The 27,890-nt window shown below is 39.9% G+C and overlaps 1 protein-coding gene across 1 annotated transcript in view; it reads right to left on the bottom strand.

Annotated features, from left to right (window-relative positions):
• Ercc6l2 (ERCC excision repair 6 like 2) overlaps positions 1 to 27,890 on the bottom strand; it is a 95,412-nt gene that overhangs the window by 2,394 nt on the left and 65,128 nt on the right. The window contains exons 17-18 of the mRNA XM_051151146.1: positions 26,479 to 26,633; positions 2,643 to 2,824 (exon numbers count right to left, since the gene is read on the bottom strand). Of these exons, the coding sequence (XP_051007103.1) occupies positions 2,643 to 2,824; positions 26,479 to 26,633 (337 nt within the window). The remainder of the gene's footprint in view (positions 1 to 2,642; positions 2,825 to 26,478; positions 26,634 to 27,890) is intronic.

The following is a 27,890-nucleotide window of genomic DNA, read 5'->3' as shown; positions in this document are numbered from 1 at the left end:
GAAAGAAGTGAGTTGTCATCTTAAAATAAGATACTAACAAACACTTCTATATATACACACACAAAATGGAACTCTGGTAAAGTGGAGGTAGAAAAGTTATTTAGGTTCCTTGAGCTACAGACTGATCCTTTCCACAGAGAAGGATGTGAAGTCTCTTTAAACCACACTGATGTGCCAGTATCATCAAAAGGACCTGCAGAACTACCATGTGGCCATGGGTAAAGCATGAGTCCCACAGGGTTAATGCTTCATAAGGGCAGAATAGGGAACTAGCACAATGGTATTTTTAAAAGGTCCCAGTTTTGAGCTGGCTTAGGAGAACATACTTGTGATCCCAATACTCTGGATATGAAGGCAGGAAGATTGAGCTCTTGCTCATCCTCAGCTATATGGGATGTTTGAGGCCAGTCTGGGCATCACCAGACTCTGTCTTATCCCTCTCCCCACTTAAAAAAAAAAAAACAAAACAAAAAACCAAGATATAGTGCTGTTTCTTTGCTGAAGCTGTGTTTGGGCTTTAGCTCAATACTAGTACATTTGTCTTCAGATAAAACCAGGGCTAGTTCTGCAGTACACATTAAAGGCCCCACAGGTTTACAACTACATTTCCCTTGACCCAACAGAGTCCTGTTATGTCCTAGGGCCACGGTACAAACTACACAATAGCAAAAAAGAACCAGTCCCCCACCTCACCAAGTTCATTCTAGTAAGGGAAGCAGAGCAGAGCTCTCCAGGTGGAGTTCCATGATGGAGAAGTAGCCTCAGCTACTTATGCACTTATGCACTTGCTGGTAGGCAAGGAGGGCAGAAAGAGGTTCTGTGCTGTGATCTTTAACTGGCAGGTAAGGATGGGCTAAGGACAGCTTGAGGCCAGTTCTGAGGAGACCTAGAACACAGCAGAACACATGGAAATGCACTATAGCGAGCAATCATGGGTCTGTACTGGCAGGCTTTAAGGATGAATTTTTTCCTACATACAACATTCTTAGGGAAAACAATGCTTTTAACTATGTTTGTAGGAGCACTAACACCCTGCTTTTTATGCTTTTCTGTTCTTTGTTTCTGCCTTCCAGGCCAAGTAACAGTCTTTTGTGACTGTAGCCTAAGAGAGTGCCCACTAAGATGAGCTCTTTTGTGGCTGAGGTGGGTGCCATGGCTCCTGGAGCTCACTAATGTCTTGTCACATGTTCACACCCCACTAACAGGCACATCTACCAACAGCAGTGTATTCCAGTTTACATGGAAACACTTGCCAATTTCTGACTGAGAAACTGCCCATGTTCTTAAGTAGTGTTATTATTAGTGTTTGTACTTACCTATAAAGATTTATTGACCAATAGGATTTTAGGTGATGCCTTAGTGATGTCTCAGCAGATGCCAAAGTAACTTTATCTCTGATGTGCTAAAACAATGGATGACCTCACTTGTTGCCCCACCTGGGAGGAAAGATGCTGTAACACTATTTAACAAAGGAGCCTTTGAGTGAACTACACCCATGGCTGCCCCTTACAGGATGATTATTTTTTGCCTTCCAACTCATTTTCCTAATTCTGGGACTTCAATAGAATTTTCTCTAACAATTCAAGAATGTGCAAGGTATTATTAGAAATATAAGCTATCCACTTTCGTGGGGAAAAAAATTAGTAAAGTAGCTTTAGGAAAAGGGAAAATAAAAACCAAGTTAGGAATCCATTAGCACATCTATCAGAAGCTATGATGACTAAAATTCCAAAGCACTTTTTCTCTTGGGAAGGAGTTGGACCACATCTGACACCATCATGTCACTGCTTTTGCTTTCTCAGGGCTAGAGATGGTGAAAGCCCCAGGAAGTTCATCACTTGACTGCTACAAGGTATAGCCTTGGCTCTGACTGACTATGATGGTGGCATGAAGAGGTGGGTGGCCAGGCAGATCTGGAATTCTAATATTAGTCTTTGCCTTTTTACCTAGCATGAGAAATTTCCTCTCTGGGCTGGGTAGAGAAAACAATGAAAGGAAGCAAGAAGAAATCACTGCTATACTTCTTTCTTTTGAACATACACTGCTACAGGGATCAAGACCTGGGAAATACACTCAGTCTTCGAGAAGAGTAACTGCCCACAATGGAAAAGCATACCCTGTAGAAATTACTGTGGCAAGCCTGTCAGGCAGGATAGGGTGCTGCCCTATGCCGTCTCTATGGGTTACTGCTCCTTTCTTAGGGAGATCAGGAACCAACTCTGAGTGAGAACATGTCTCATTTCCACTGTCTCCAGAAGCCATGAGGACCAGGCTGGCTATGCCACCTTACCATCTCTTGGTGTCATTCCTGGTAATATTAATAGCAGTGTGTGGCGATCCCACTGAACTCCTGGCCTACTCATTTCTTCACCTGACCCTGGAAACCCCTTATTCCCATGTTTGTCCCATGTACCCACATCTCTGCAATTTCAGAACTCAGGAGTTAAGGCAGGAGACTTATAATGCCAGCCTGAGCCACTTAGTGAGAGCCTGTCTCAAAAGCATTTGTTTTTACTTTTTAAATATAAAAATCCAGATTTTCTGAAATTTGGGTGTGAGGTATAGTTATACATTCATATTCTGTCATGAAGCTTTATTTCTGAGAATTGGCCTCAAGTCTAGTGCTGCCACAGACAACATACCTGCGGATTTCTTTTGGTGTTTCTCCAATGATGAAGGTAGTATGATTAATACGGAAGACACCTTTCTTTTTCTGGCTTACAGGGTGAGATACATACAGAGGAGAGGAAATGCATCCATCACTTGGTGGCTCATCTTTCTCTATAGGTGTCACTGTGTCTCCATTCACCTTACTTTTGTATGTCTGAAAAGAAGGAAGTAAAAACCAAGCCTGAAAACAGTGTTGCAGTGATATGACAAAGAATGTCACATTTATTTCCGGATACTCTTTACGTAAAGCAGATCACATTATCCAACTGAAGCAACCGATGGGAAGATGTTAGTCTAGGCCTTTAAGAGGGCAGGATATAAAACATGTTGATTGTCTACTGTCAAGGCTGTGGATGTACCAACACAAAGGCTGATAGCTACTATCCTAAGGATAATAACTGATGATTAAATGAATGAGGCTCAGAACTGGTCTGTCTAGAACAGGTGTGGTTGCCCACACTGGTAATCTCAGCAATTTGGAGGTAGAGGTAGGTGAATCAGGTATTTAAGGTTATTCTGAAGAATGTAGGGGCTACCAGGCTAACCTGAGCTACACAAGACCCAATCACAACAAATAAAACATGACTAAAGAGAGAGCTCAGTAGGAAGACATGCTTGCTCAGGCCTGGTAACTAGATCCTACAAGGAGGCAGGAAAGAATCTACACCTGAGGGCTTTCCACTGACCTACCCATGCATGTTATAGTACATACATGTACCCCATATTTAAAAATACAACCAAAAAGTTCTCCTAATTTTTAAAAGTTGTGTTTTTCTAAAAATTATGAAGCAATTTATGTTTAATTTTACACAAGTATATAAACTACAAAAATGAGCTGTTATGTAACAAAAAGGAAAACCAGTTTTTAAAAAAAAGATTTATTTATTATTTATACAGTATTCTGTATGCATATGCGCCTGCCCCCCACAAGAAGGCACTGGATCTTATTACAGATGGTCATGAGCCACCATGTGGTTGCTGGGAATTAAACGTAGGCTCTTTGGAAGAGCAGACAGATGGTGCTCTTAACCTCTGAGCCATCTCTCCACCTCAAAAACCATTTTCCTAAATCCTACTTTTCAACTACTGTTTTTTTAAATTAATTTATTTATTGTATATGAGTGCTTTATCAGCAGAAGAGGGCATCAGATCACATGGTAGATGGTTATGAGCCACCATGTGTTTGCTGGTAATTGAACTCAGGACCCCTGGAAGAGCAGGCAGTGCTCTTAACCACTATTAAGCTAAAGAATATTCAGTTTTTAAAAAATATTGTCTACAGTTTTTAAGTTAAAATAAAACCAAACTTACTTTACAATAATTTTTGGGCCGTTTGTGAATTGTGGGTCAGGAGAAAACGCTATATGCTTCTAATCTCAGTGAGAAGTGTGGCCAGGTGGAAAATTCTATTCTATTCCAAAAAGAAAAATAATAAAAATTTACAACAACAAGAAAAGATATTTAGGTTTAAAAGTAAGAAAGTCAAACTTTCTTGGTCCAAAAACCAAAGAAATGACATAGCAATGTGTGTGAGCCCAGCAGGCCACAGGTCAGCATTCTAGAACAGAGCCTGCGGATCTGTATGGAGTTGGGGGATGGGAATTACTTAATTCCCTGAAATAAAACAAACAAACAAACAAACAAACAAACACAGCTTCATTGGTAAAATGCTTACTGACAAGAATGGAGACCTGTATTTGGGGCTGGCTAGATAGCTTGGTGAGAAGAGGTGCTTGACCTAAATTTGATACCCAGAAACTACATGTGGATAAGAGAACTAATTTCTAAAAATAATCCTCGTATTACTGTGGCACTAGTACATATGTACATATGTACACTAACTAAACAAAAAGTATTAATATTTATACTACTAATAAAAGATCAAAGTGTGATCTTCAAAACTCACCAAAGCTTGATAAAATGGTACATACTTGTGATCCTGCTGCTGGGAAGGAGGCAGGAAGATCCTAGGGCTTATTGTCCCAATAACAACAAAACACATAGTGTACATACACATACCCCCCATATGAGAAATAATATATGAAACAGCAGCAGCAGCAATGCTGGAGATGTAGCACAGTAGTAAAATGCTTGCCCCAAAGATGCAAAGCCTTAAGTTCCATACTCAGCAATCCTCTTCCCACAAGGATAGGTGATTTAAAAATTAAAACTAGGCAAGCCTAAACTGGTATACAGAACAGAAGCAGGGACAACCATCTTACTCAAGACAGAAGGAACCACTATAGGCAAAACAGAATGGCCAGCTGGTGACAATTGAAAAATTTGATTTTGTACATCCTGAGTGGTAATAAAAGCTATACTGAAAAATCACATTTAAAAAAATCTGGTCAAGAACCATTGAAAGCCAGAGTCCAATGAGGTATAAAGACCAAAACAGAATAGGAAGGCTTCTATAACCCAAAGAAGGCTTGTGAGTCAGGAAGAAATAATTTAGAAAGTCATTACACTCAAAACTGGACACTGTTGAGCTACAGGTACAGGCAATATGAGAACTCCACTGCAGGATGACAGGGGACTAGACTATCTAAGGGGCACGTTCAATGATCTTATCTGTACCAAGACAACCAACAAAAACAAAAAAACCAGCACGGCATTGGTTGTATAAGCACACTTATAAAAGGGCCAACTACAAACCTTAAGAAATAATTTTAAAAGGAAATAGAAACAATATGTGGGTTAGGCAGCAGGCAAACAGATCTGCAATGATAGTTATAAACTAGGAGAATAAAGTAACACTGAATATAGCGTAGGGACTGAAGGGAGAAGAGATAGAAAACATACTTTGAAATACAAGGAAAAAATAAAGAAAATGGGAGATAATGAAACCATAGGGCAAAAAGATTACATAGGGAAAATACCGATCTTTAAAATAAACCCAAAAGATATTATGTATCTCTCTCCATCAAAAACAAGATGAGGGCTGCACATTACCGACAGCTTCTGAGATTATTTTAATAGATAGGAATGTTAACACTGTAAAAAGACTAAGCAGAAAGAATAACTTTGCCAACCAAGAACTTTCCGAAGCTGTGGAGAGATGGTGCCGGGCAATGGCTCTTTTCAATTATTTATGCGATTGCTCTTTCTAATATCACAAGGCTCACATTTTATACAAATCTAAAGAATCGGTTTTATAAATCCTTCAGGAGTCAGCCTTTGCAGTCACAGATGCTGGACGTATGGGTCATTAGGTTTTTCTGACATTTTATTCCACTATTTAAAACAAGATTCTTAAAAGGAGAAAAATCATTTTTCTCCTCACATGAACTCTATATCCTATCTTTTATTATTATTTTTTAAAAAGACACGATTTTAGATATTAATAGATAATTTTACCATTCTATTGAAATTAAGTTGTAAGATATAAATGTGCACTTAGCTCAACTGTATTAAAGTAAGATTTCGGGAATCCATGTGCCATCACATTTATACTGAATTGTAAGTATGGAATGGAGGCAGTGGATTAGGTTCTGATTGCTGTCTAACATGTTATTGTGGTATCACTGGCTTGAAACAACATAAACTTTTGACCTTACATTTCTGTAGGTGTGTCTGACACGGGTCTCACTGGGCTAAAATCAAAGTGCTGGTAGAGTTACGTTATTTTTCTGAGGCTCTAGGGGGCAATTTATTTCCATATTTTCCTAACTCCCAAATGCAGACACAGTGCTTGTCTTCCTCTAACACTTCTCAGGGTCACACCACCCTGTGAGTACAGACTGGGGAGGTTTTGCTTGTGAGAATGAACGTGATTATGCTGAGGCCAGCCAGATGCTCACAGCAAAGGAGTCTTAGTGGTAGCCGTCCAGTTAATCCATTCAACCTCAAGTGCACCTATAATCTTAATTCTCTGTGTTGCTGGGTAAGGCAACATTAACAAGCTCCAGAAATTAGCCATGGCAGGAGCCTTAGGGGCCAGGGGACTTTTTCTTACTCAGGGTTCTTTGCCAGAATCCACTGACCCTAATAAGGTTCTGGCACCAGAGAAAGGTACTTGTGAACTTTCTGAAGCTGCATTTGCGTGGTGTGTGTGAGAGCATCCACATACCTCTCAGACACAAGAACCTAGGACTCTTTTTTTTTTTTTTTTTTAAATCATTGTCTTAAAGTGTATCTGGGCAGAAAGAATTACAAACTGCTGGTTTACATGGCAGCTCCATTTATGTAGTGTTTAAAAATCCATATTGTTTGAAACATGTCCATATTAATATATAAGCATCTTGGTGCTCTTGTTACACAGGCGGTTTCACTGTTTCATCCTAACTAGTATAGGCAACTCTTCAAAGTAGCCGAAATGGACAGTTGATCATGTACAGCCAGGACAGAGCAACTCCAGGTCATGTGAGCTGGAACTATGGAGTCCTGATAATAAGATAAGACTACGTCCCCAGGAAAGTAGATCAGGAATTAAAAAGTAACTTTCACATCAGGACAGAGGGAGAAAGCTGCTTGATCAGCTCAAGAAAGCAAGCTAAAAACACTTTCTTCCTCTGGGAGAAATGAATCGGCAAACAGCCAGACCACTGTGTTAGAGCTAGGTGGGAAACTTGGCAATTATAAGGTGAGGGAAGAAAGCAAACCCTGTTATCCTTCTTTCTTCTGTCAGTGAATTGGCTGAGACACTGTTTCAGGGTTGGGCCCAGGCTGGCCTTGAACTCACTATGTAAGCCCCACACTGGTCATAAGCTCACAACTCTCTAGCCTCTATCTCCTGTGCACTAGAATTACAGATATGGCATCATTAATATTTTCTCTAAAAATTTGTTAGTTTATATATAAAATGCTCCTTCAGGCACATGTGTCTGAACAGGCTGTGGAACCTTTGGAATGCTGGCAGACACAGACCATTAGGGTTAGCCTTAGGGGTTACTGCCTGGCTCTGTTTTTTGACACACTCCCCTCGCCTTCCTGACTTGCCAAGACATTTGGAGCCTTTGCCACATGCTCCTGCTGCCATGAACTCTAACATACCTTCCCTAGCATGACAAACTGAGGCTCTGAGCCCAAACAAGTCTTTTATTAAGTTGCTTCAATCATGTATTTTGTTAAAAATATCAAGATTAGGTGACTAGACAGATGGCTCAGTAGTTAAGAGCACTTGTTGCTCTTGTGGAGAACCTAGGTTTGGTTTCCAGTACCCACAAAGTGGCCTACAACCATCCATTACTTCAGTTCTAGGAAATCTAATACCATCTTCTGATCTCTATGTACTCTAGGCCTGCAGGTAAAACATTCATATACATAAAATAAGTAAATAATAATAATAATAATAATAATAATAATAATAATAAAAATAATAATAATAATAATAATAAAAGATTAGTCTTAAGCTAGGCATGGTGGTGGACATCTGTAGCCCCAGCACTCAGGAGTAGAGGCAAGAGGATTGTGAATTTGAGGCCGGCCTGAGCTATAACAACAAAACCTTGTCTCAAAAGAAAAAGAAAATTAAATCATCCCAAAGGAAAAACTAATAAAAATATTTTCATTATTAAAGTACTGTGTTGAAGTACTGACATACTAATGGTTCAGAAGCTACCATTACACATAAATTCCAAGTTCTAAGTATGGTTGTAGTAAAAATAAGAAAAGATTTATGAAAGTAAGAACCTTGTGTATTGTTCATTGAGTAAGAGTATATCTGCTAAACTCTTACTTTAGAAAACATCCAGGCGTGGTACTGCACACCTTTAATCTCAGCACTCAACACTGGAGGCAGAGGCAGCCAGATCACTGTAAGTTCAAAGCCAGCCTGGTCTACAAAGCAAGTCAAGGACAGCCAAGGCTACACACAGAAACCCAGTCTCGGGAAAAAGAAAGAAAGAAAGAAAGAAAGAAAGAAAGAAAGAAAGAAAGAAAGAAAGAAAGAAAGAAAGAAAGAGAGAGAGAGAGAGAGAAAGAAAAGAAAAGATAAAGATAAGATCAGACTTCCAACAGTCTGTCACTGAGTAATTGCTACATTGAGGACCAGCCCCTTAAGTTATGCATAAAAAAAATCTAACTTTTAAAATCTTTGTTAAAAAAAATAAAACAGTGTACAAGTGTAAGAAATGCAGCAATCATTCCTTAATAATATAAACACAAAGTTAAATAAACCTATCTGATGATAAGATGTACTAAATAAAAACCAGGAGGTTACTCATAAAGGCAAACTTATCAGAGGACTCTAAAGGAATACTTATAATTAATAAGCACTAAACAACATCTCTTCCTTCTTTGGACATGTGGAGCTTACATGGAACAGTCAGTTGAAAATAAAGGAACACTTTGTCCTTTTATGCTTTTAGATTAACACAAAATGTAAACAGTATGCTAAGCTAATGATGTGGAATCTAGTCACACATCACTGAAGCTTTTAAGTAGAGTGTATTGTCTTTACAAAAAATATGCTATTAAAATTAAATTTGAGCATATAAAAGTTAATCTATATAAAACACTTCTACAAAGTACAATTGTTCTGACATAGGTTGGCCAAAACAGTTTTGCCATCTACCAATGATTAAACACTAAATTTGGGAATTGCTTCAAAAACTCCATAAATAATTGCTTTGCATTAGCTTTGATAAAACTATTAAATCACTGTTGATTTTTTTGATTTACCTATAAAATGTGCTCCAAAATATAAAACTGGTATTTAAAGCTGGACAATGCATACATTGATTATGATTATAAAAGACACATGTGAAGATAATAACTAAGAGGGCACTTGTGTAGGAGGATTGCTAGGGACGTGTTCACTGTGTACCCTCCTTTCTCTCACGTTACATGAGAGCATATCCAGCTGGTTCTTACGCACTATGTATACTCTGCAAATCTGAAACTCAAGGTAATACAAATCAACCCTTTTATACTTAGAAAGACAAAAGAGGATTTTAAAAAAAGGTATACAAATAAGATCTTCAAAGCAAAACTTGAGAAAATAACTGAATCCATACTGGGTCATATCACCCACAATTCTGAACAACTCACTTCTTACCACAGGTTTAGGAATACACTGGTTAGAGCATAAAAGTTGCTCACTATCCTGTAACAACATTATATAATTAAACAGCCTTAGCTAATGCTGGGTCTTATCTTCTTAATGTTATTTTTTACTTTATTTACTTTATTTACTTTAACTTATTGTACCCATATGCCAAAGTATGTGTGAAGATGTCAAAGGACAACTTTAAACATTAGTTCTTTTCTTCTATCACAGGGTCCTGGGGCTGCTGGCCCTTACCTGCTCAGCCATCTGACTAGCCTCCATTCATTCCTTTAGTGAAGTACATTTAAGTCAAGACAATAAACCTAAGCCACAGTGCCTTACTATCACTCAGCCAACGGCTTTTTATTCCAGACTCAACTCAAAAAAAAAAAAAAAAAAAAAAAAAAAAAAGCTACAGATTTTTCAATATGAAAAGGTTAAGAAAAGGAAACTGTAGATAACAATTCTTAATGTCAGTATTCTTTCAAAAGGAAGGTTCCTTCTAGCTCATAGTTGTGTGACTACATTTGCATTTTTCTGTTTATTTGGCAACATATGGAATATATATGCTAGGAAACAGCACTGTATAGTTCATAGACTGTTTCTTTAAAAAGCCAAAAACCTCATTTTATTAACATTAATTGAAGTGAAAAATAAATTTAGAAGTAAACTGCAAAGAACCACAGAGGGTACTTACATAGGACTAATAGGGAATGAGAATATAATGGAGAAATGCTCTCATAACCACATCCTGTAACAAATGGGTTAAGAGATTAATATCCAGGAGAGTAAGAAACTTTTTTTAAACACAGGGTCTTTCAGTGTAGTTACAGGGAGCCTTAGAACTAATGATGTAGTCCAAGTTGGCCTTAAACTTCGGTACTTCTGCTTGAGCCTTTAGAATACTGTGGTTATACAAGCTTGCCATAATGCCCACCATGAGATCAACTTTTAAAGACAATCATAAAGAGCCTTGTTGTGGTTTCAAGGAAAATGGCCCCCATAGGCCCATAGGGAGTGGCACTATTAGGAGGTGTGGCCTTATTGAAGGAAGTCTCAGAAGCCCAAGCCTGCCCAGTGTCCCTCTTTCTTCCTGCTGCCTGCTGATTTAGATGTAGAACTCTCAGCTACCTCTCAAGCACCATGTCTGCCTGTGCAATGCCATGTTACCCACTATGACATAATGGATTAAACCTCTGAACTGTAAGCCAACCCCAATTAAATGTCTTCCTTTATAAGAGTTGCTGTGATCATGGTATTTCTTCATAGCAATAAAACCCTAACCAAGACAAGCCTCTAGCTCTTATTTTACAGAAAAGGTATTACAGATAATCTCTCTTGGGGCTAATTCTGGAGCCTCATCCATAACCAGTACACAGTACCTCCCCAGCTCATCTCATCCTGCACATTACAAAGGAAGGCTGATAAGTGCATAGGCAGCATAGCCTGTCTGTGGCAGTCTACTGCAAACTAATGAAATCTTTGACTGGGCAGATATGGAATGGATCTGGCTAAGGAGCTGGTTCCTTTCAGCACACACAGGAAAAGCAGATGTATCAGCCATACTGACATCCCCAAATCCATGTGGTTAGGTTTGATCCATAATGGAAAGTGGAACTAAAGGGAGATTTTCAAAGGCAGTGAAAAGTCATGATGATGCTCAACTCAGAATACTGGTTCTAACATGAACAGAGGACCTGCCTATCCCAGGAAAGTCTGGGACCAACAGCTCGGTCCCAAGGCTAGCAGAGAGGTCTAAACACACTCTGAGGTCACCATCATGTGTGGCCATACCCTTCCATCATCCTGATCACATGCCATGAAAGCTACTAATCAAGTGTTTTTTTCAGTCTCTGTCTTTATCAAGCCTTAAACAGTGAAGTCTGAGGCAGCAATGTTTGTTTACACATCTGTTCAAACAAAAGACTTAAAAAGAGATCTCTTTGGTTAAGGGCCAAACTGTAAGCACATACAAAGCCATAAATTTGCTTATCTTTGCAATGCAAGAAAGGAGGAGTGCTGTCAAAACAGACAGCACAGTGTAAGAAAATCCATTCAAATGCCAGCTGGGTCTAAAGCGACAAAATTGTTTAAGAAAAATTGAACTATATACAATGGTGTTTAACTCTTTGTACACCAAGTTATCATAGTGTGGATCTCTGTATTTAACAAAAACCCAAGGCTACGGCTACTCCTAAAACTTAAGCCATCGTTTGGGAGAAAACCCAACTGCTTAGAGGATCCACCCCAAATATTTATTGAAGTCACACTTTCTGCATATGCTTAAAAATGACAGTCAGGCCTGAAAATACAAGCAGATTAAAAACACAAGTAGGTTGTGGGAAGAAGAGGAGAATAGTGTCGGCAACTCTAGGCCCTTTCCTCCCATAAGGGACAATAGCCGCAGTCTAAAGCAACTATATTTTGTGGTGATTTTGTTGGTTTATGACAGCATCTCTTACTTTGTGTTCTAGGCTGGCCGAAAATTTAACATGCAGCATAGGATGGTATTGAGCTTATGATTCTGCTTCAGACTCTGGAGTGCTGACACTATATAAATGTGTACTTTTATGCCCAGTCTACAGTAAGAAACTTTACAGAACTTGGCTGGTGGGTGGCTTAGCAGGTAGAGGTGCTTGCTACCAATGACATAGGTTCAATCCCCAGACCCCACATAGTGGAAGCAGAACACTGATCCCTACAAGCTCCATACACATATAACTAACATGAGGAAAACACACTCACAAACTAAGCAAATGTAATTAAAAAAAAAAAACTGAAAAACTTTAACAGAACTGTGGAACACAGAGGATGAAGTCACATGCACAGAACAGGGTCATCTTTCTCCACATGCTCCTTTATTAGGTAGACTTCCTTTGTCAGCACTGTGACCAACAAGATCAACACCCAGCATGCACATTGCTCAAACCTGACTAATCCTCCTGTATCACCTGAGCAGCTGAGTTGAGGGAGTTTTATTGTGAAAGTGGTGGCAGGATCTGCTTTATGCTGTATTTTAATGTGGGATTATCAGCAACAACCATTGCAGAATGCCCACTCTCATGCTGTCCTGGTGGCAGTCATGTTTAGAAGCATATGTTATGGTTCTTTCTGTTCTTGTTTTTCTTTTTTGAGACAGGGTTACTCTGTGTAGCCCTGGCTGTCCTGGACTAACTTTGTAGACCAGGCTGGCCTCTAACTCACAGCGATCCGCCACCACGCCTGGTTATGGTTCTTATCCTTAAGTCTTGTAACATACATAAAGAGCACATACATATGAGGTTAAGTTACAATAGGTTCTCATCAATTAGCAATGATGACTGGCACTGAGAAATGTGAGTCAGAAGGTCAGCCAACAGATTAGGTATATTTGAAGGTAGGGATGGGGTTCCACGCAAACCTGGGAGCGTTCCTATATTTGAGGAAAACAAAGTATTTCCCCTCTGCTTTCCCAATTAAATGTCTTCCTTTATAAGAGTTGCTGTGATCATGGTGTCTCTTCATAGCAATAAAACCCTAACCAAGACAAGCCTCTGTTTTCAACAGGTAGAGATTTTCTGCACTAGCAAGGAGTAGTGGTCATGTACTTGGTATCCTCTAATTTAGATCTGGCACCATCTCTCCAAGACTAGCATTTCTGTGGCTCCAGATGCCAATTGCAAACCTTAGCTCAGCACAGCTGTGCCTGTGAGAAAAGCTCACAGGACTTAAGAGAACACTTGCCTTGGCTCGCGAGTTCATTACCCAGGATACTCACACATTAAAGCACTCTGCAGAGGCAAAGTTATGGGGGCGTGGCATGGAATTTCCATGCGCACTCTGGGTGTGCCACACTATCATAACCTCCACATGCTCAGCTCTTCAGAAGAGCAAAACCCATCCTCTTTGGAATGAGGGTCTTAAGTCAGGATATTTCTATAAGGTTGGCCACAAGACAAAAAAGTATTGGTGGAAAAAGATATCTAGGACACACTTTGGAGAGGGCGTTATGATCGAAACAGTGGCCAAAGCCAAATTGTGTGTTAGAATATCACAATTTCTCATCCATATAGAAGACTCTGGTCTAGATACATTCAGAGGTATCTTTGAGTAAGGTGATTTCCAGGAAAATTATGTAGAGTTTTGTTTGTTTTTGTTTTTCAAGACAAGGTTTCTCTGAGCAGCCTTGGATGTCCTGGGCTCATTTTGTAGACCAGGCTGGCCTTGAACTCACAGTGATCCACCTGCCTCTGCCTCCTTGAGTGTTGGGATTAAAAGCATGCACCACCATGCTTGGCTAAAAAAATATAAAGCTATTCATAAAATGATGAATCAAAGCACCTAAAGTGTTCAGAACACAGGCTGAGGTAAAGCCTGTGTGGTAGTATACCTGCTTAGCAAGTACAAAGGCCCTGAGTTCATCCCTATCACTGAAAATCAAATCAAGGGCTGGAGAGATGGCTCAGTGGTTAAGAGTGCCACCTGCTCTTCAAAAGGTCCTGAGTCAATTCCCAGTAACCATATAGTGGCTTACAGCCATCTGTAATGTGAGCTGATGCCCTCTTCTGGTCTGCAGGTGTACATGCAAGCAGAACATTGTGTACATAATAAATAAATAGATAAATATTTTAAAAAGAAAAAAAGAAAACAACAACAATACTATTTTATTTAAAAAAAAAAAAAGGAAAAAAATTCACATCAAGCCAATCCAATCATACCCAACAACAAAGCAAACACTCCAAGACCAAACCAGTATCTGAAGCCATTGGGCCTTGACAAAACTAAACATTTAGATTTTCTGAAAAAGCATTTATTCAGTTACGAATTTTATGTAAGATATGAATTTAGGTTATCAAAAGTGAGTCAAGAGAAACATCCTACTTAGGAAAGTCTAACCTTGGGGGCTTTTTTTTTTTTTTTTCTTACACGCACCTAAAGAATGCTGAGAGCAGGAAAAACTGTGCTCCCCAGGGAGTGAGCCCCCACATGGGCTATATAAAACCAGTAGTAAGCCCTGAAACCATATACTATGATTAACATTAATACTATGAGCAGGTTGTATTTACATCTGTAGGTGTGTGTGTGTGTGTGTGTGTGTGTGTGTGTGTGTGTGTGTAAAACAGTAACAACTAAAGAAAAGGAGGCCATGATTTTAGGAGGGAGCAAGGAAGGAAGAGTATATGGAAGAGACTGGAGGGAGGAAAAAGAAGAGGAAATAATATAATCATAGTTTAATTTTTAAAAAGAAAAGAGAAGTCTTAACACAACTATACTATCATTCTCAAATTATTATTTAGCAAGAACTGGCCACACAACATTCTTCTGGTGAAGAATAAAAAGTCTATGAGGAAGTGTGATTTATTTCCAACTGAGAAACTAGGAGACTAGGGAAGAGATAACACATTTTGATGGTACATATTGGAAGGCAGGGAGATTTGGGAGATATAAATACAAAGTTGAATGTTAATCTAGGTAAGGAAAAGTACAAGTTTAAATCAGGTTCTCTAAAGGAAAAGAAGCCCCCCCCCAAACACACACAGGGATTTGTTACACTGGCAAATTGAACAGAGGTTGAATAATCCTACAATGGCCATCGATAGGTGAGGACACTAGGTGAGAACCCAGTAGCTGCTCAGTCTAATAAGCTAGAAACCTTAGAACAAGAGGGACCAACGAAGCAGCTCCAATTAGGGGCTGAAGGTCTGTAAACCTGTTGGAGTTGATAATAAGAGCTGGCATTCAAAGGTTAAGGAATTGCCTATGTCTGCTGGTCACTGGCAACAGCCGCAGCAATGCACCCCAGGAGTGACCAAGTCAGGACAGGCGGGAACTGGCCAGAGTTTGGATCACATTGAGAGCTGATCTTCCCCCTCAGATTAATCAATCCTTATATTAACTATCTGGAAATGCTATCAAAGACACACACACACACACCCACCCAGAGGCAGACTACCAATTTTCTTGGTATCTCTCAATCCAATTATGTTGATAGCTAAGATCAACCGTCACAATATTTAGAATGCATAAAAAGTATGCCTTTGCCAGCATATCTCTGGTAAATCTGTCATTCCTCATAGCCTTGCATGTGTGTGTTTAGAAGTCAGGATCACTTTGCATGCGGATTATTGCTGTTCACCTTTAAGAACAGTTTCTTTGTTGTCAGCTAATGTGTGTGCTCACGGCTATGTCTATGCCCAGGGTAATTGTCCATGAGCATCCAGAGGCTCTCCTTTCTCCACCTCCCCTCTCTCTATGGGAGCATTGGGAACACAGACAGCTGCTACTTCAGTGGGCTTTCTATGAGTTCTGGGGAATCAAACTCAGGTCTCCTGCTTACACACCAATCAGTACTTTCTCCACTGAACTGATTCTCCAACCATTGCTGTACTTCTTGAGTCCAGACAGAGTTTAACTCCTTGAAATACATATTTTACAAAGGAAGCATGAAGTCAATCTGTTGTTGGCTTTTTTGTAGGTCTAATTGGAATAAAAATTTTCAAAAATTAGGTATATTAGAAAATTAAAAGATTAATATGTCACATATTAGAAAATCAAATCTGAAATCTTCAAGAGATTAAAGGAAGTGAAAGGAAAACATAAGACAAAACTGAGAAAGGCCACAAGGATGGAAGCTGAGAGTCATTCCTGAGGCCAGAAAGGAGGCCTATAGTTTCTCATTTTAAAAGTCAGTAAAATGAAATGTATGGATATACTTCTCCAAAGTTCTTAAAACTGAAATACAATGATTATTTACAAATTTTATGTTTATATGATAACTTAGAATTCCATGTGCAGAGGTAGTGTTCTCAGATGACAAGACAATAGATGTTTCTATTAAGTGGCGGTGTCCGATTGATAACGTGGCTTTCTTAGAGGGACAAAATAAAATTTGACAAGCACTGTGATTGCTTACCATTCCTTTGCTCACTGTTTTGAGTCAATAAGAGTTCAATGAGGCTTTTACTTCTGAACTTCTATCCTGTTACCAGAGGCATTCTCTGAAGAAATGGCATTTTGTAAATTATTAAAATCTTACAACTGTCTAAATCAAGAAGTTGTTCAAAGCCCAATTTCTCTGTACAATCAGAAGGAATACCAGCTAGAAAGACAGCTACAATTATATCACTTCCTAAGAAGAAAATTTGCTTTTGTTAATCCACTGTTAGTTAAGTTTCTTTCTTCTTCTTCTTCTCCTTCTCCTTCTCCTTCTCCTTCTCCTTCTCCTTCTCCTTCTCCTTCTCCTTCTTCTTCTTCTTCTTGGTTTTTTGAGACAAGTTTCTCTGTGTAGCCTTGGTTGTCCTAGACTTGCTTTGTAAACCAGGCTGGCCTCAAGCTCACAGTGATCTGCCTGAGTTTCTAGCCTCTTAAAAAACAACTGGATGCATGCATGTATGTATGTACACATATATGTTTTCTCTATTCCTTTTCATTGGAAACCAGCCATATTTCAGAGCAGGTTCTTAATAAAATTAGAGGACTCACCAAATAGTTTATAAATATTCTAAAAGCCTTATTGGTACAATGAGACAATTAAAGAGTTTACTCCTCACTCAACTTTTAAGCAATTATCACAGTTACAATAATAAAATGTTCTGTTTTAAGTAATTTCAATACCTTTTTTTTTCAAGGAGGTGAATGTGCTTTGGATTCTCTGAGGAAGGATGCCACCCTCAGCTTTTCCTGGACCCTGGCTATAAGAGGGAACTGGCCCATGTGTGCAAGTTTAATACATGTGTTCTTCACTCAGTTGATACACTGCTTTCGTGCAACAGAATGTTACCTACAATCAATCTTCTTCCTAGGGATAAAATACAAAAGCCTCTTTCGTGCCAGCAGTACCATAACCTCATGCATATATCTTAGAAATCTTAATCCCACTTGTGACTTGAAGAAAAACTCAAACTGTCTGGTAAAACTACATAAAGTCAATAATGATTTAGAGAAGAAATATTAACAGACCTAAGAAAAATCCTACTAACAGTTAATTCTGTTAACATGCTAAACCATAAACTTCACATACCAGGCTACCTTATAAATTAGTCAATTATTTTATACCATTGACAATTCACTATCCTGAAAAACAGAATGATAGGATGCTCTCTTTCCCTAACGTCTATTCATTCTAAACAGTCCATCTCTCCTTGCTGACTGTATAAACACACTGCAACCAAATCCACCAAAGCTCATAGAAATCCCTGCTTTAAGTAATCTACAAAATGTCAATCTAACACATACACAAGAGATATTCCTGCTAACACAACATTTTCAGTTTACAGTATTCTCAACAATGCTTAAATCTGCATTGGTTATAAAAAAGACACTCCCACCCCAGTCTGACAACTAGCTTAGTTCTCTCATTTACAGCACACTGCAATAATATAAAGAAGGGTTTACTATTAATCCAGGTTTTACTACAAAGCGACCCATTATTTTTCTGTCAAACACTGGCATGAGTGCCAAGTGTCTGTCATCTAATTCAGAGGATTAAGTCTTCTTTTATAGTCTGATACTTGTACCAATTTATAAAAATACAGATATAGTTTCACAGTCTATATTTTGGCTTAGATTCAGGCAGCAGAGGTTGACTAGGACAGCTGGCAGGAAACTGAGGGAGAGAATCCATCCTCCCCCTTCAGTCGCCATATCTCAGTTGCCATAGTGATTAATCCTTAATTGAATGCTGTCTTTGTACATTCTTTTCAGAAAACTTTAAGTAAACTTAAGTTGAAGACATGCAGTTGATTGAGAAAGGAGGCCCTGTATCACCACAGGTGCAGTTAAATTGTGTGACACACTCACCACTGGCACAAAGAAGTCTGTGACACACAACACCACAGGTACAGTGAAGTCTGTGACACACTTCATCACAGCTGCAGCAGAGTCTGTGACACACTTCATCACAGCTGCAGTAAGTCTGTGATACACTTCATTACAGGTACAATGAGTCTGTGACACACATCACCACAGATGCAGTTAAGTTTGTGACACATTCCCCACAGGTGCAGTGAAGTCTGTGACACATTCACCACAGGTGCAGTGAAGTCTGTGACACATTCCCCACAGGTGCAGTGAAGTCTGTGACACATTCACCACAGGTGCAGTGAAGTCTGTGACATACTCTCACAGGTGCAGTGAAGTCTGTGACACATTCACCACAGGTGCAGGTTAAGTCTGTGACATACATCACCACAGATGCAGTTAAGTCTGTAACACACTCACCACAGGTGCAGTGAAGTCTGTGGCACACTCATCACAGGTACAGTGAAGTCTGTGGCACACTCATCACAGGTGCAGTGGAGTCTGTGGCACACTCACCATAGGTGTGGCAGAGTGTAACACATAGCACCATAGGTATAGTGACATTTGTGACACATTCTACATAATAAAAGAACACATTGGAGCTAATAAAGGTATTATCACTCCTTTAGACATTTAAAACCTTTCTTTCTGGTCTGAACTGAAATACAAGATACATGGGTTTTCTTTCCAGATATCCAATCTTTTAAAAGGAGCTCTTTACAAATATGGTTTTAAAATATCGAAGTGTAAATTTCAGTTTTTGTTATGATTTAATAGTATTCCATAGTGAATATGTACCACATTTGCAGTATCTACTTAGGTCGTTTCCATTTTAGAACAGCAATAAATACCGCTGAGAAGTACTATGGGGTAGGATGTCAAGTCCTTTGGGCATATGCCCAGGAGTGATATAGATGGGTCATGTGACAGATTTTTTTGTTTTTTGTTTTTGAGACAGAGTTTCTCTGTGTACCCTTGGCTGTCCTAGACTCAATTTGTAGACCAGGCTGGCCTTGAACTCACAGAGACCCCCTTCCTCTACTTCCCGAGTGCTGGATTAAAGGCATGCACCACCATGCGCGGCTACTGTTTTTAGTTTTTTGATGATTCTCCATACCGAGTTCCATGTCAGGGAAGCTACGCCCACGATACTTCAACAATATGGCTGCCTAAGCAAGCCCCCAAATAATGACACCATCAATATGAATATTTCCTTCTATTGAAAGGAAATTTCATGGGATCCCCTAGACAAAGAACTATAGGCAACCAATGACTGCTGAGAGAGGGAGAATTCTCTCCCAGGGATGTGGTCCCTGAATTGGTTATCAAATACAAAGTGGTCAGCTCTGGAATCATACATACACAAATAGCAAAAACAAAATCAGCAGGTTGTATTTGTAATTTTTATGCATATATACACACTTAACCAAATATATATGCATCAATAATCAAAGAAAATGAGGTCATCAATTTGACAGGGAGTGGGGTGAGCATGGTAGATGGGGAAAAGTTATACAATTATATTTTAATTTAAAAATAATTTTAAAAAATAAGTATAATTAAAGATAAAACATGTTTGCTGGGTGTGGTGGTGGCACACATCTTTAATCTCAACACTCAGGAGGCAGAGGCAGGCTAATCTCTGTGAATCTGAGGCCAGTCTGCTGTACAGATGGCATTCCAGGACTGCCAGGGCTATACGGAGAAACCCTGTCTGGGATGTGGGGTGTGTGTGGAGGGGTGATAAGTAAAAGATGCTATTTAATATAATTTGTATTATGAAATATCAAAGTTATAATTACAAATTTATTTAGTTTAGGACATCTATAAGATGTTCTATAAATAAAAATGAGTAATTATAAAAAGAAACATGAAAAGGTTAGTGTATTTTAGGTCTTTCCTAATTACATAGGTAGATTTTTAAAGTAGATTTAGTTTTTGTTACTTTGGTTACCAATTATTAATTTAAAAAATACTAAGGAACTCAGAGACCACAGCAGTTATCTACCACTATGGTGTGTCCATTACTTCTCATACAATCCATTTGGTATACATATTTCTTTGTAAGTTAGATAAAGGCTGTAAGTGAGCATCAATTACAATATTCCCCACACAACAAAACACTGGACTATTGTAAGCACCATTGTTCACCTATTAATTTCTTAAAAATATGTTTGTTTGTTTCTGCATCTGGCTGCAGATACAATCACACACAATCATGTGAAATATGTAAAGTTATTTAATAGGACGTTAATGACAGAAGCAAGAAGTTTCCTGGTCTGTCTGTCTTTCTTTTCTCTTTTCTTTCTTTTTTTTAAACAGGGTCTTTTTACATAGCCCTGTCTGCCCTGGAACTCACTACATAGACCAGGCTGGCCTCAAACTCACCCTAAACCTAACCCTAACACTAACCCTAATCTAACCCTAAACCTAACCGTAACCCTAACCCTAGCCCTAGCCCTAGCCCTAACTGTAACCCGAGACCTAACCCTAACCATAACCCTAAACCTAGCCTTAGCCCTAAACCTAACCCTAACCCTATTCCTAACCCTAACCTTAACCCTAACACTAAACCTAACTCTAACCCAAACCATAACCCCAATCCTAACCCTAACCCTAGCCCTAGCACTACCCCTAAACCTAACTATAGACCTAACCCTAACCCTAGCCCTAACGCTAACCTACCCCAGCCCAAATGCTAACCTTAACCCTAACCCTAAACCTAGCCCTAACCTTAAACCTAACCCAACCCTAACACTACCACTAACCCAAGCCCTCGCCCTAGCCTTAACCCTAAACCTAACCCCAACCCTAGCCCTAACCCTACCCCTAACACTAACCCTAGCCCTAGCCCTAGCCCTAGCCCTAACCCTAACCCTAACCCTAGCCCTAACCCTAACCCCAACCCTAACCTTAGCCCTAACCCTAACCCTAACCCTAGCCCTAATCCTTCCTCTAACACTAACCCTAGCCCTAACCCTAACCCTAGCCCTAATCCTTCCCCTAACACTAACCCTAGCCCTAGCCCTAACCCTAACCCTAGCCTTAAACCTAACCCTAGCCTTAAACCTTAACCTAACCCTAACCATAACCCTAACCTAACCTTTACCGTAACCCTAACCATAACCTGAGCCCTAAACCTAACCCTAACTCTAACCCTAAACCTAACCCTAGCCTTAGTCCTAATCCTAACCCGAACCCTAAACCTAACCCTATCCCTAACCCTAACCCTAACCCTAGCCCTAACCCTAACCCTAACCCTAACACTAACACTAACCCTAACCCTAACACTAAACGTAACCCTAACCCAAACCCTAACCCTAACTCTAACACTAACCCTAGCCCTAGCACTAACCCTAACCCTAACCCTAGCCCTAACCCTAACCCTAACCCTAACCCTAACCCTAACCCTAACCCTAACCCTAACCCTAGCCCTAACCCTAACCCTAACCCTAACCCTAGCCCAAACCCTAACCCTAACCCTAGCCCTAACCCTAACCTTAACCTTAATCCTAAACCTATGCCGAGCCCTAACCCTAACCATAACCCTAACCCTGACCCTAACCCTAGCCCTAACCCTAACACTAACCCTAACCCTAACCCTAACCTAACCCTAATCCTAGCCCTAAATCTAACCCTAACCTAAACCCTAACCCAAAACTTAAACCTAAAAATCGGGGGTTCCAAAGATGGCGTTTACCAGTATGCACCGTATCTGATCTACTGCGAGGAGACCTGAGACTTGAACGGAGCCACAGACTGCTGGATCTTGAGAACTGTAGGTGAGTGGGGTCCCAAACTCCACAGACCACCGGTGGGCCTAACCCCGGGACAAGCAACAGGCCGGAGGTGCTAAACACACTCCCCAGACTCTGGAACGGAATCCACATGCGAGCTGCAGCTGGCATATAAAGTACAAACTCACTGTCTCAGGGAGTCTCAGAGAATAGGGTGAAACTGCCCTTGGATCCCTCCACCCACCCCATGCCAAACTGCGGAGGTCACCCGCCCAGGCTGAGTGGAAACACAGGTGGCAGGGCCCACCAAAAACAGCTGGAGAGGGCGTGCAGCTCGTGGGCCGTCCTGGGCCCAATCTAAAGCCAGACACAATGGTCTGAGCCTACAAACAGGGGCAGTTAGAAACCAGCTTGGACTGCTCCCACAGGCCCAGCAGGATCTCCCACGCTATCAGGAGATGTGGGTCATGCCTGCAGTGTCTAATTGCTGATCTAGAGGGATCTCTGAGCATCCCGGCTTACAAGGGCGCGGATAGTGCTGCCACTTTGGATCCTGCCAGAGAGGCCTGAATCCGTTTTGCCTCTGGCCCATGGAGCACTGATCCTGCACTCTACCACAGGCAGAACCTAGCTGGGTCAGCTCTCGCAGGCCCGGCAGGATCTCCCACACTATTGGGAGATATGGGTCGTACCTGCAGTGTCTGATTGCTGACCTAGAGGGATCTCCGAGCGTCCAGGCTTACAAGGGCGCAGAAAGTGCTGCCACTTTGGATCCCACCAGCGGCCTGAATCCATATTGCCTCTGGCCCTGCACTCTATCACAGGCAGAACCTAGCTGGTTCAGCTCCCACAGGCCTGGCAAGATCTCCAATGTCCCTGGGAGAGGCTGGACACTTCTACAGGGTATAGAGGCAGAGCTAAAAAGACAGCTACAGCCCAGAAGATCTGATCCAGCTGGGGTCTTGGCTACAAAGCAACAGGAAGGCAGGCAGCTGGGACCATCCTACCCAACCAGAGTGCTTGTGTGCTGCCCTTGTTCTAGGTCCCAAAACTGCTGATCTGAATTACAGCAGTAAGGGGAAAGGGTCCAAACAGAAGCCTACTTTGGCTGACTTAGTCTGGAGCCTAAGGTGTAGAGAAAAATCTCCAGGAGTAGAAACCAGATCACCTGCCTGTTCCAGGGAAATACTCCCTGATCCCCACAGGCAAGGGCACCCGACCTATAATCAGTCATCACCTTTCTACTCTCAACCAGTGAAGGTCACTAGAAGCTACCTCCCAACATCAGAGACACCAAAATGACTAGAGGACAGTGAAAGAACGCTAACAAAAACCAAAACAATCTAGCATCTCCAGATCCCAGCAATCCCAATGAAAACAACCTGGAGAACCCAAAAAACAATTGAGATACAAGAAGATGACCTCAAGTCTTTAGTAAGGAAGATGATAATGGAAGAAACGAATAAAATCTGTAAACAACTGCAGGAGGAGGCAAACAAGGGGGCTGAAGATTTAAAAGAGTCATATAAAGAGGCACTTGAAGAATTTCAGAAAAATACAAATAACCAGATGAAGGAAATCATTAAAATAGTTCAAGACCTGAAGATAAAAACGGAAGCTATGATAAAGGAACACACAGAAGAAAAATGTGATTAAGAGGCATCAGAGAAGAAAGCAAGCATCTCAGAGGTGGCCTTATCTAACAGATTGCAAGAAATGGAGGAATGAATATCCGGACTTGAAGATACAATCATAGAACTTGAAACAACCATCAAAGAAAATGCTAAATCTGAAAAGTTCCTGACACAGAACATGCAAGAAATCAAGGATACCATGAAAAGATGAAACTTGAGAATAATAGTCATTGAGGAAAGAGAGGACAACTGACTCCACAGCCCAGAAAATATCTTTAACAGAATCATAGAAGAAGATTTCCCAAATTTGAAGAAGGAGATGCATATGAGCATACAAGAGGCCTACAGAACACCAAATAGGATGGACCAGAAAAGAAAATCTCCCACCACATAATAATAAAAACACAAAATATACAGAAGAAGGAAAAAAATCTTAAAAGCGCCAAGAGAAAAAGGCCGAGTAACATACGATGGCAAACCTATCAGAATTACTCCCGACTTCTCAGCCATGAAAGCCAGAAGGGCCTGGACAGAGGTCTTGCAAACCCTAAGAGAACACAAATGTCAGCCAAGATTACTATATCCAGCGAAACGATCAATAACCGTTGACGGAGAAAACAAGATATTCCATGACAAAAACAAATTCAAACAGTACCTAGCCACAAATCTGGCTTTACAGAAGTTACTAGAAGGAAAACTCTACCCCAAAGGGTCACATTACAACCAAAACTACATAGGAAATAGATAACTACACCACCGCAAAATCACAACCTCACAAAACCTCAACTATAACAAATAGCAAAAATGAAGGGCCTTAACTGTCACTGGTCATTAATATCTCTCAACATTAATGGCCTCAATTCTCCAATAAGAAGACACAGACTAACTGAGTGGATGCATAAACATGACCCAACATTCTTCTGCATTCAAGAAACACATCTCAACCACAAGGACAGACATTGCCTCAGAGTAAAAGGCTGGGGAAAAATATTCCAAGCAAATGGTCACAAGAAGCAAGCTGGGGCAGCCATTCTAATATGTAATAAAATAGACTTTCAACCAAAATTAATCAAAAGGGATGAGGAAGGACACGTCATACTCATCAAAGGTAAAGTCAACCAAGAAGACATCACGATTTTGAACATTTATGCTCCTAATACAAGGGGCACCCACATTTGTAAAAGCCCTATTAACAAAGCTTAAACCACTCATCGATCCCCACGCGTTAATAGTGGGAGACTTTAATACCCCACTTTCACTGAAGGGTAAGTCTTTGAATCAAAACCTAAGCCAGGAAATAACTTCATTAACCAATGTCATGAATCAAATGGATCTAACAGATATCTACAGAACTTTTCACCCAAACACTAAGGATTATACCTTCTTCTCAGCACCCCATAGAGCATTCTCTAAAATTGATCACATAGTAGGTCATGAAGCAAGCCTCAACAGACACAAGAAGATTGAAATAATACCTTCTATATTATCAGATCACCATGGTCTAAGGCTGGACTTCAACAACAACAGAAATAACAAAAAGCCTATTCGCACGTGGAAACTAAACAACTTTCTACTTAATGACACATGGGTCATAGAAGAAATAACGTTCAGAGGTACTTTTCCCCCTGCCCCATTTTAAAAGCAACACTACATTTTATCACTGGTATGTGCATCACGTACTTTTAGTTCCCACCCATAAAACAACGAACATTAAGCTTTTAAACGAACACACCAATGAATAAATTTTTTTAAATCTTTGATGAAAATGACCATGTATATACAAGAAAATTCTATCTATGTAAGGCTTTATTTCTGTGCAACAGCAATCTTAAACAGGAAAGATCCATAGGATTTATTACTTCGACATTATGAAAATCCTTCCTAAAAAACCTACATGAGGCTAGATTGTTGTGCTTGTGTCTTCTAGATAAAACAAAACAAAACAAGCAAACCAAAAACAAACAAAAAAAAAAAACCTGAAGAAACCTAATCATATACTTTTCTTCTCCCATAGAAGCAGTAGTTTGGGGTTATGATTTAATCTGTACAATTCTTTCAGACTGTTTTGAATTTGGAGACATAGGTATATTTTTTAAGAAGTAAAACTATTAATCAACTCAGTTTTGTTGTGCATTTACATTTGTCATTTAATTTGTCTTAGTTACATTCTGTTGCTGTGAATAAAATATCATGATGAAGGCAACTTATAAAAGACAAAGAGTTTATTTGGGGCTTAGAGTTTCAGAGGGTCTGTGTCCATGCGCCTCATGGCAGGGACCCTAGAAGGCAAGCGTGTGCTAGAGCTGAGAATGCACACCCTGATCCAAAAACAGGAGGCAAAGAGAGCACTCTGGGGATGGTTAGCATTTTTGAAACCTCACAACCTGCCCACAGTGACACACTTTCTCCAACAGGGCTTCTAATCACACCTCCTAATCCTTCCTCAATAGTTCCACCAACTGGGGACCAGGCATTTAAACATGAGTCTATGGGGGCCATTTTCATCCAAATCCTAAACATCTTCTGTGATTTCAACTATTATAATGCTATATGGCTTTTCGACATTTAGTGTGTGTCTCTTAACAGATTTAACAGCCACTTTTGAGGGCTTAGAGAGGGTCCTATTGAGAAACTTTTTTGAGAAGTGAGATTAAAAACTAAATTTTCTTACCTTAGAACTGCAAACAGCTAAATTAGCAGGGAGCTGGGAAAACTGCTTCAACTCAAATACATCACGTGTTGCCCATCGGCTCATGTGGTTTTCGGCTCTGCTTGATCCAATCACATTCTGATTTGAATGGATATACGCCACTTCCTGAACACCATCTAGGAGGCAAAATGTTTATCACCTGATTCATCACCATGAAGCAATACAGTCCTAATTATCAACAGCACATTAAGAATAGAATATATGTACTTTGCTATTTCCTACTTTTTTGATACAGTCTTGCTATGTAGCCCAGGCTAGTTTCAAACCTGTGATTCTTCCGCCTTGGCCACCTATCTATGTTTGCCTACCTGCCTGGCTGTCTGCCTTTGTTTGCTCCCACCACCCCCTGAGACAGTGCCTTATTTTGTAGCCCTGGCTGGGCTGGCCTCAAACTCACGGAGATCCACCTGCTCTTGACTCCTCAGTGCTGGGATTAAAGGTATGCACCACCACATCTGGCTATGCTTGCTTTGTTTTTAATCTTTGTTACTATCACACTGTTTTCAAAAGTAAACTGGAAAGAAGTTCAAATGTGTTGGTCTAAGCTAACTTGGAAATGAGTTTCTATTTTCATCAATATGAGAGCTGCTAAGATTAGGTAACTATTTTTAAATTTAAATCTGCCATAGAGATTCTGTCTGTGAGAATCATGGTTAATGGTCCTCTATAGATTTTTTTTTTTTCCTCTGTTAATTTAAAAATGTTGTTTGCACATTTAAGTAGGTGCCCTAGGCTTATCTGAACCTTTAAGAAAGTACTTGATGGTATTGACGGAAGGGAGCAGGGGTTTGTGACCAGGGAGTTGTGTTTGGTTGGCAGTGCTGTTTTATTGTTTGTATTTTGTCTTTTTTGTACACAAAAGAATGTCAAGATGAGAGCTTTTTAGGAAATGAAAAAAAAATTAACTCATAGCTTTTATCTGAAATACGTTTTTAAAGCAGCTGTATTTCTTTTTTACTGCTTTGCTTCTAGACTTAATAATTTATTTTGAAATTGTGGTCATAAAAAAGGAGGCTAGTATTGAGGCCTGTAAAATTTCCCTCAAATAGCCCTGGCAATGAACCTCAAGTATGACCTCAACACCCTGAGCTCCCCAGTAATCACCAAGCACAAAACACAGGACTGCTACATCATTAATTAAAAGTAGCAGGAAAATATCTACATGCTACATAAAATATCACTAATTCCAACTGCCAACATCTGCAGTTAAAAAAAAAATCAAATAATTATTTTTAAAAGCATTGTAACCATTCCTTAGGCCTCTAAGTTTACTCTAGTAAACAAACCAATTGATAATCCTGTATTGAGCTAATACTGGTACCAAAATATACATGTATATCATGGGAAATTTTAAAATGAGTTTTAACCATAAA

Source organism: Acomys russatus, chromosome 9, assembly GCF_903995435.1.
Source record: "Acomys russatus chromosome 9, mAcoRus1.1, whole genome shotgun sequence".
NCBI lineage: Eukaryota > Metazoa > Chordata > Mammalia > Rodentia > Muridae > Acomys > Acomys russatus.
Note: the sequence above shows the minus strand (reverse complement) of the source record. Positions and strands in the feature narration are given on the sequence as shown.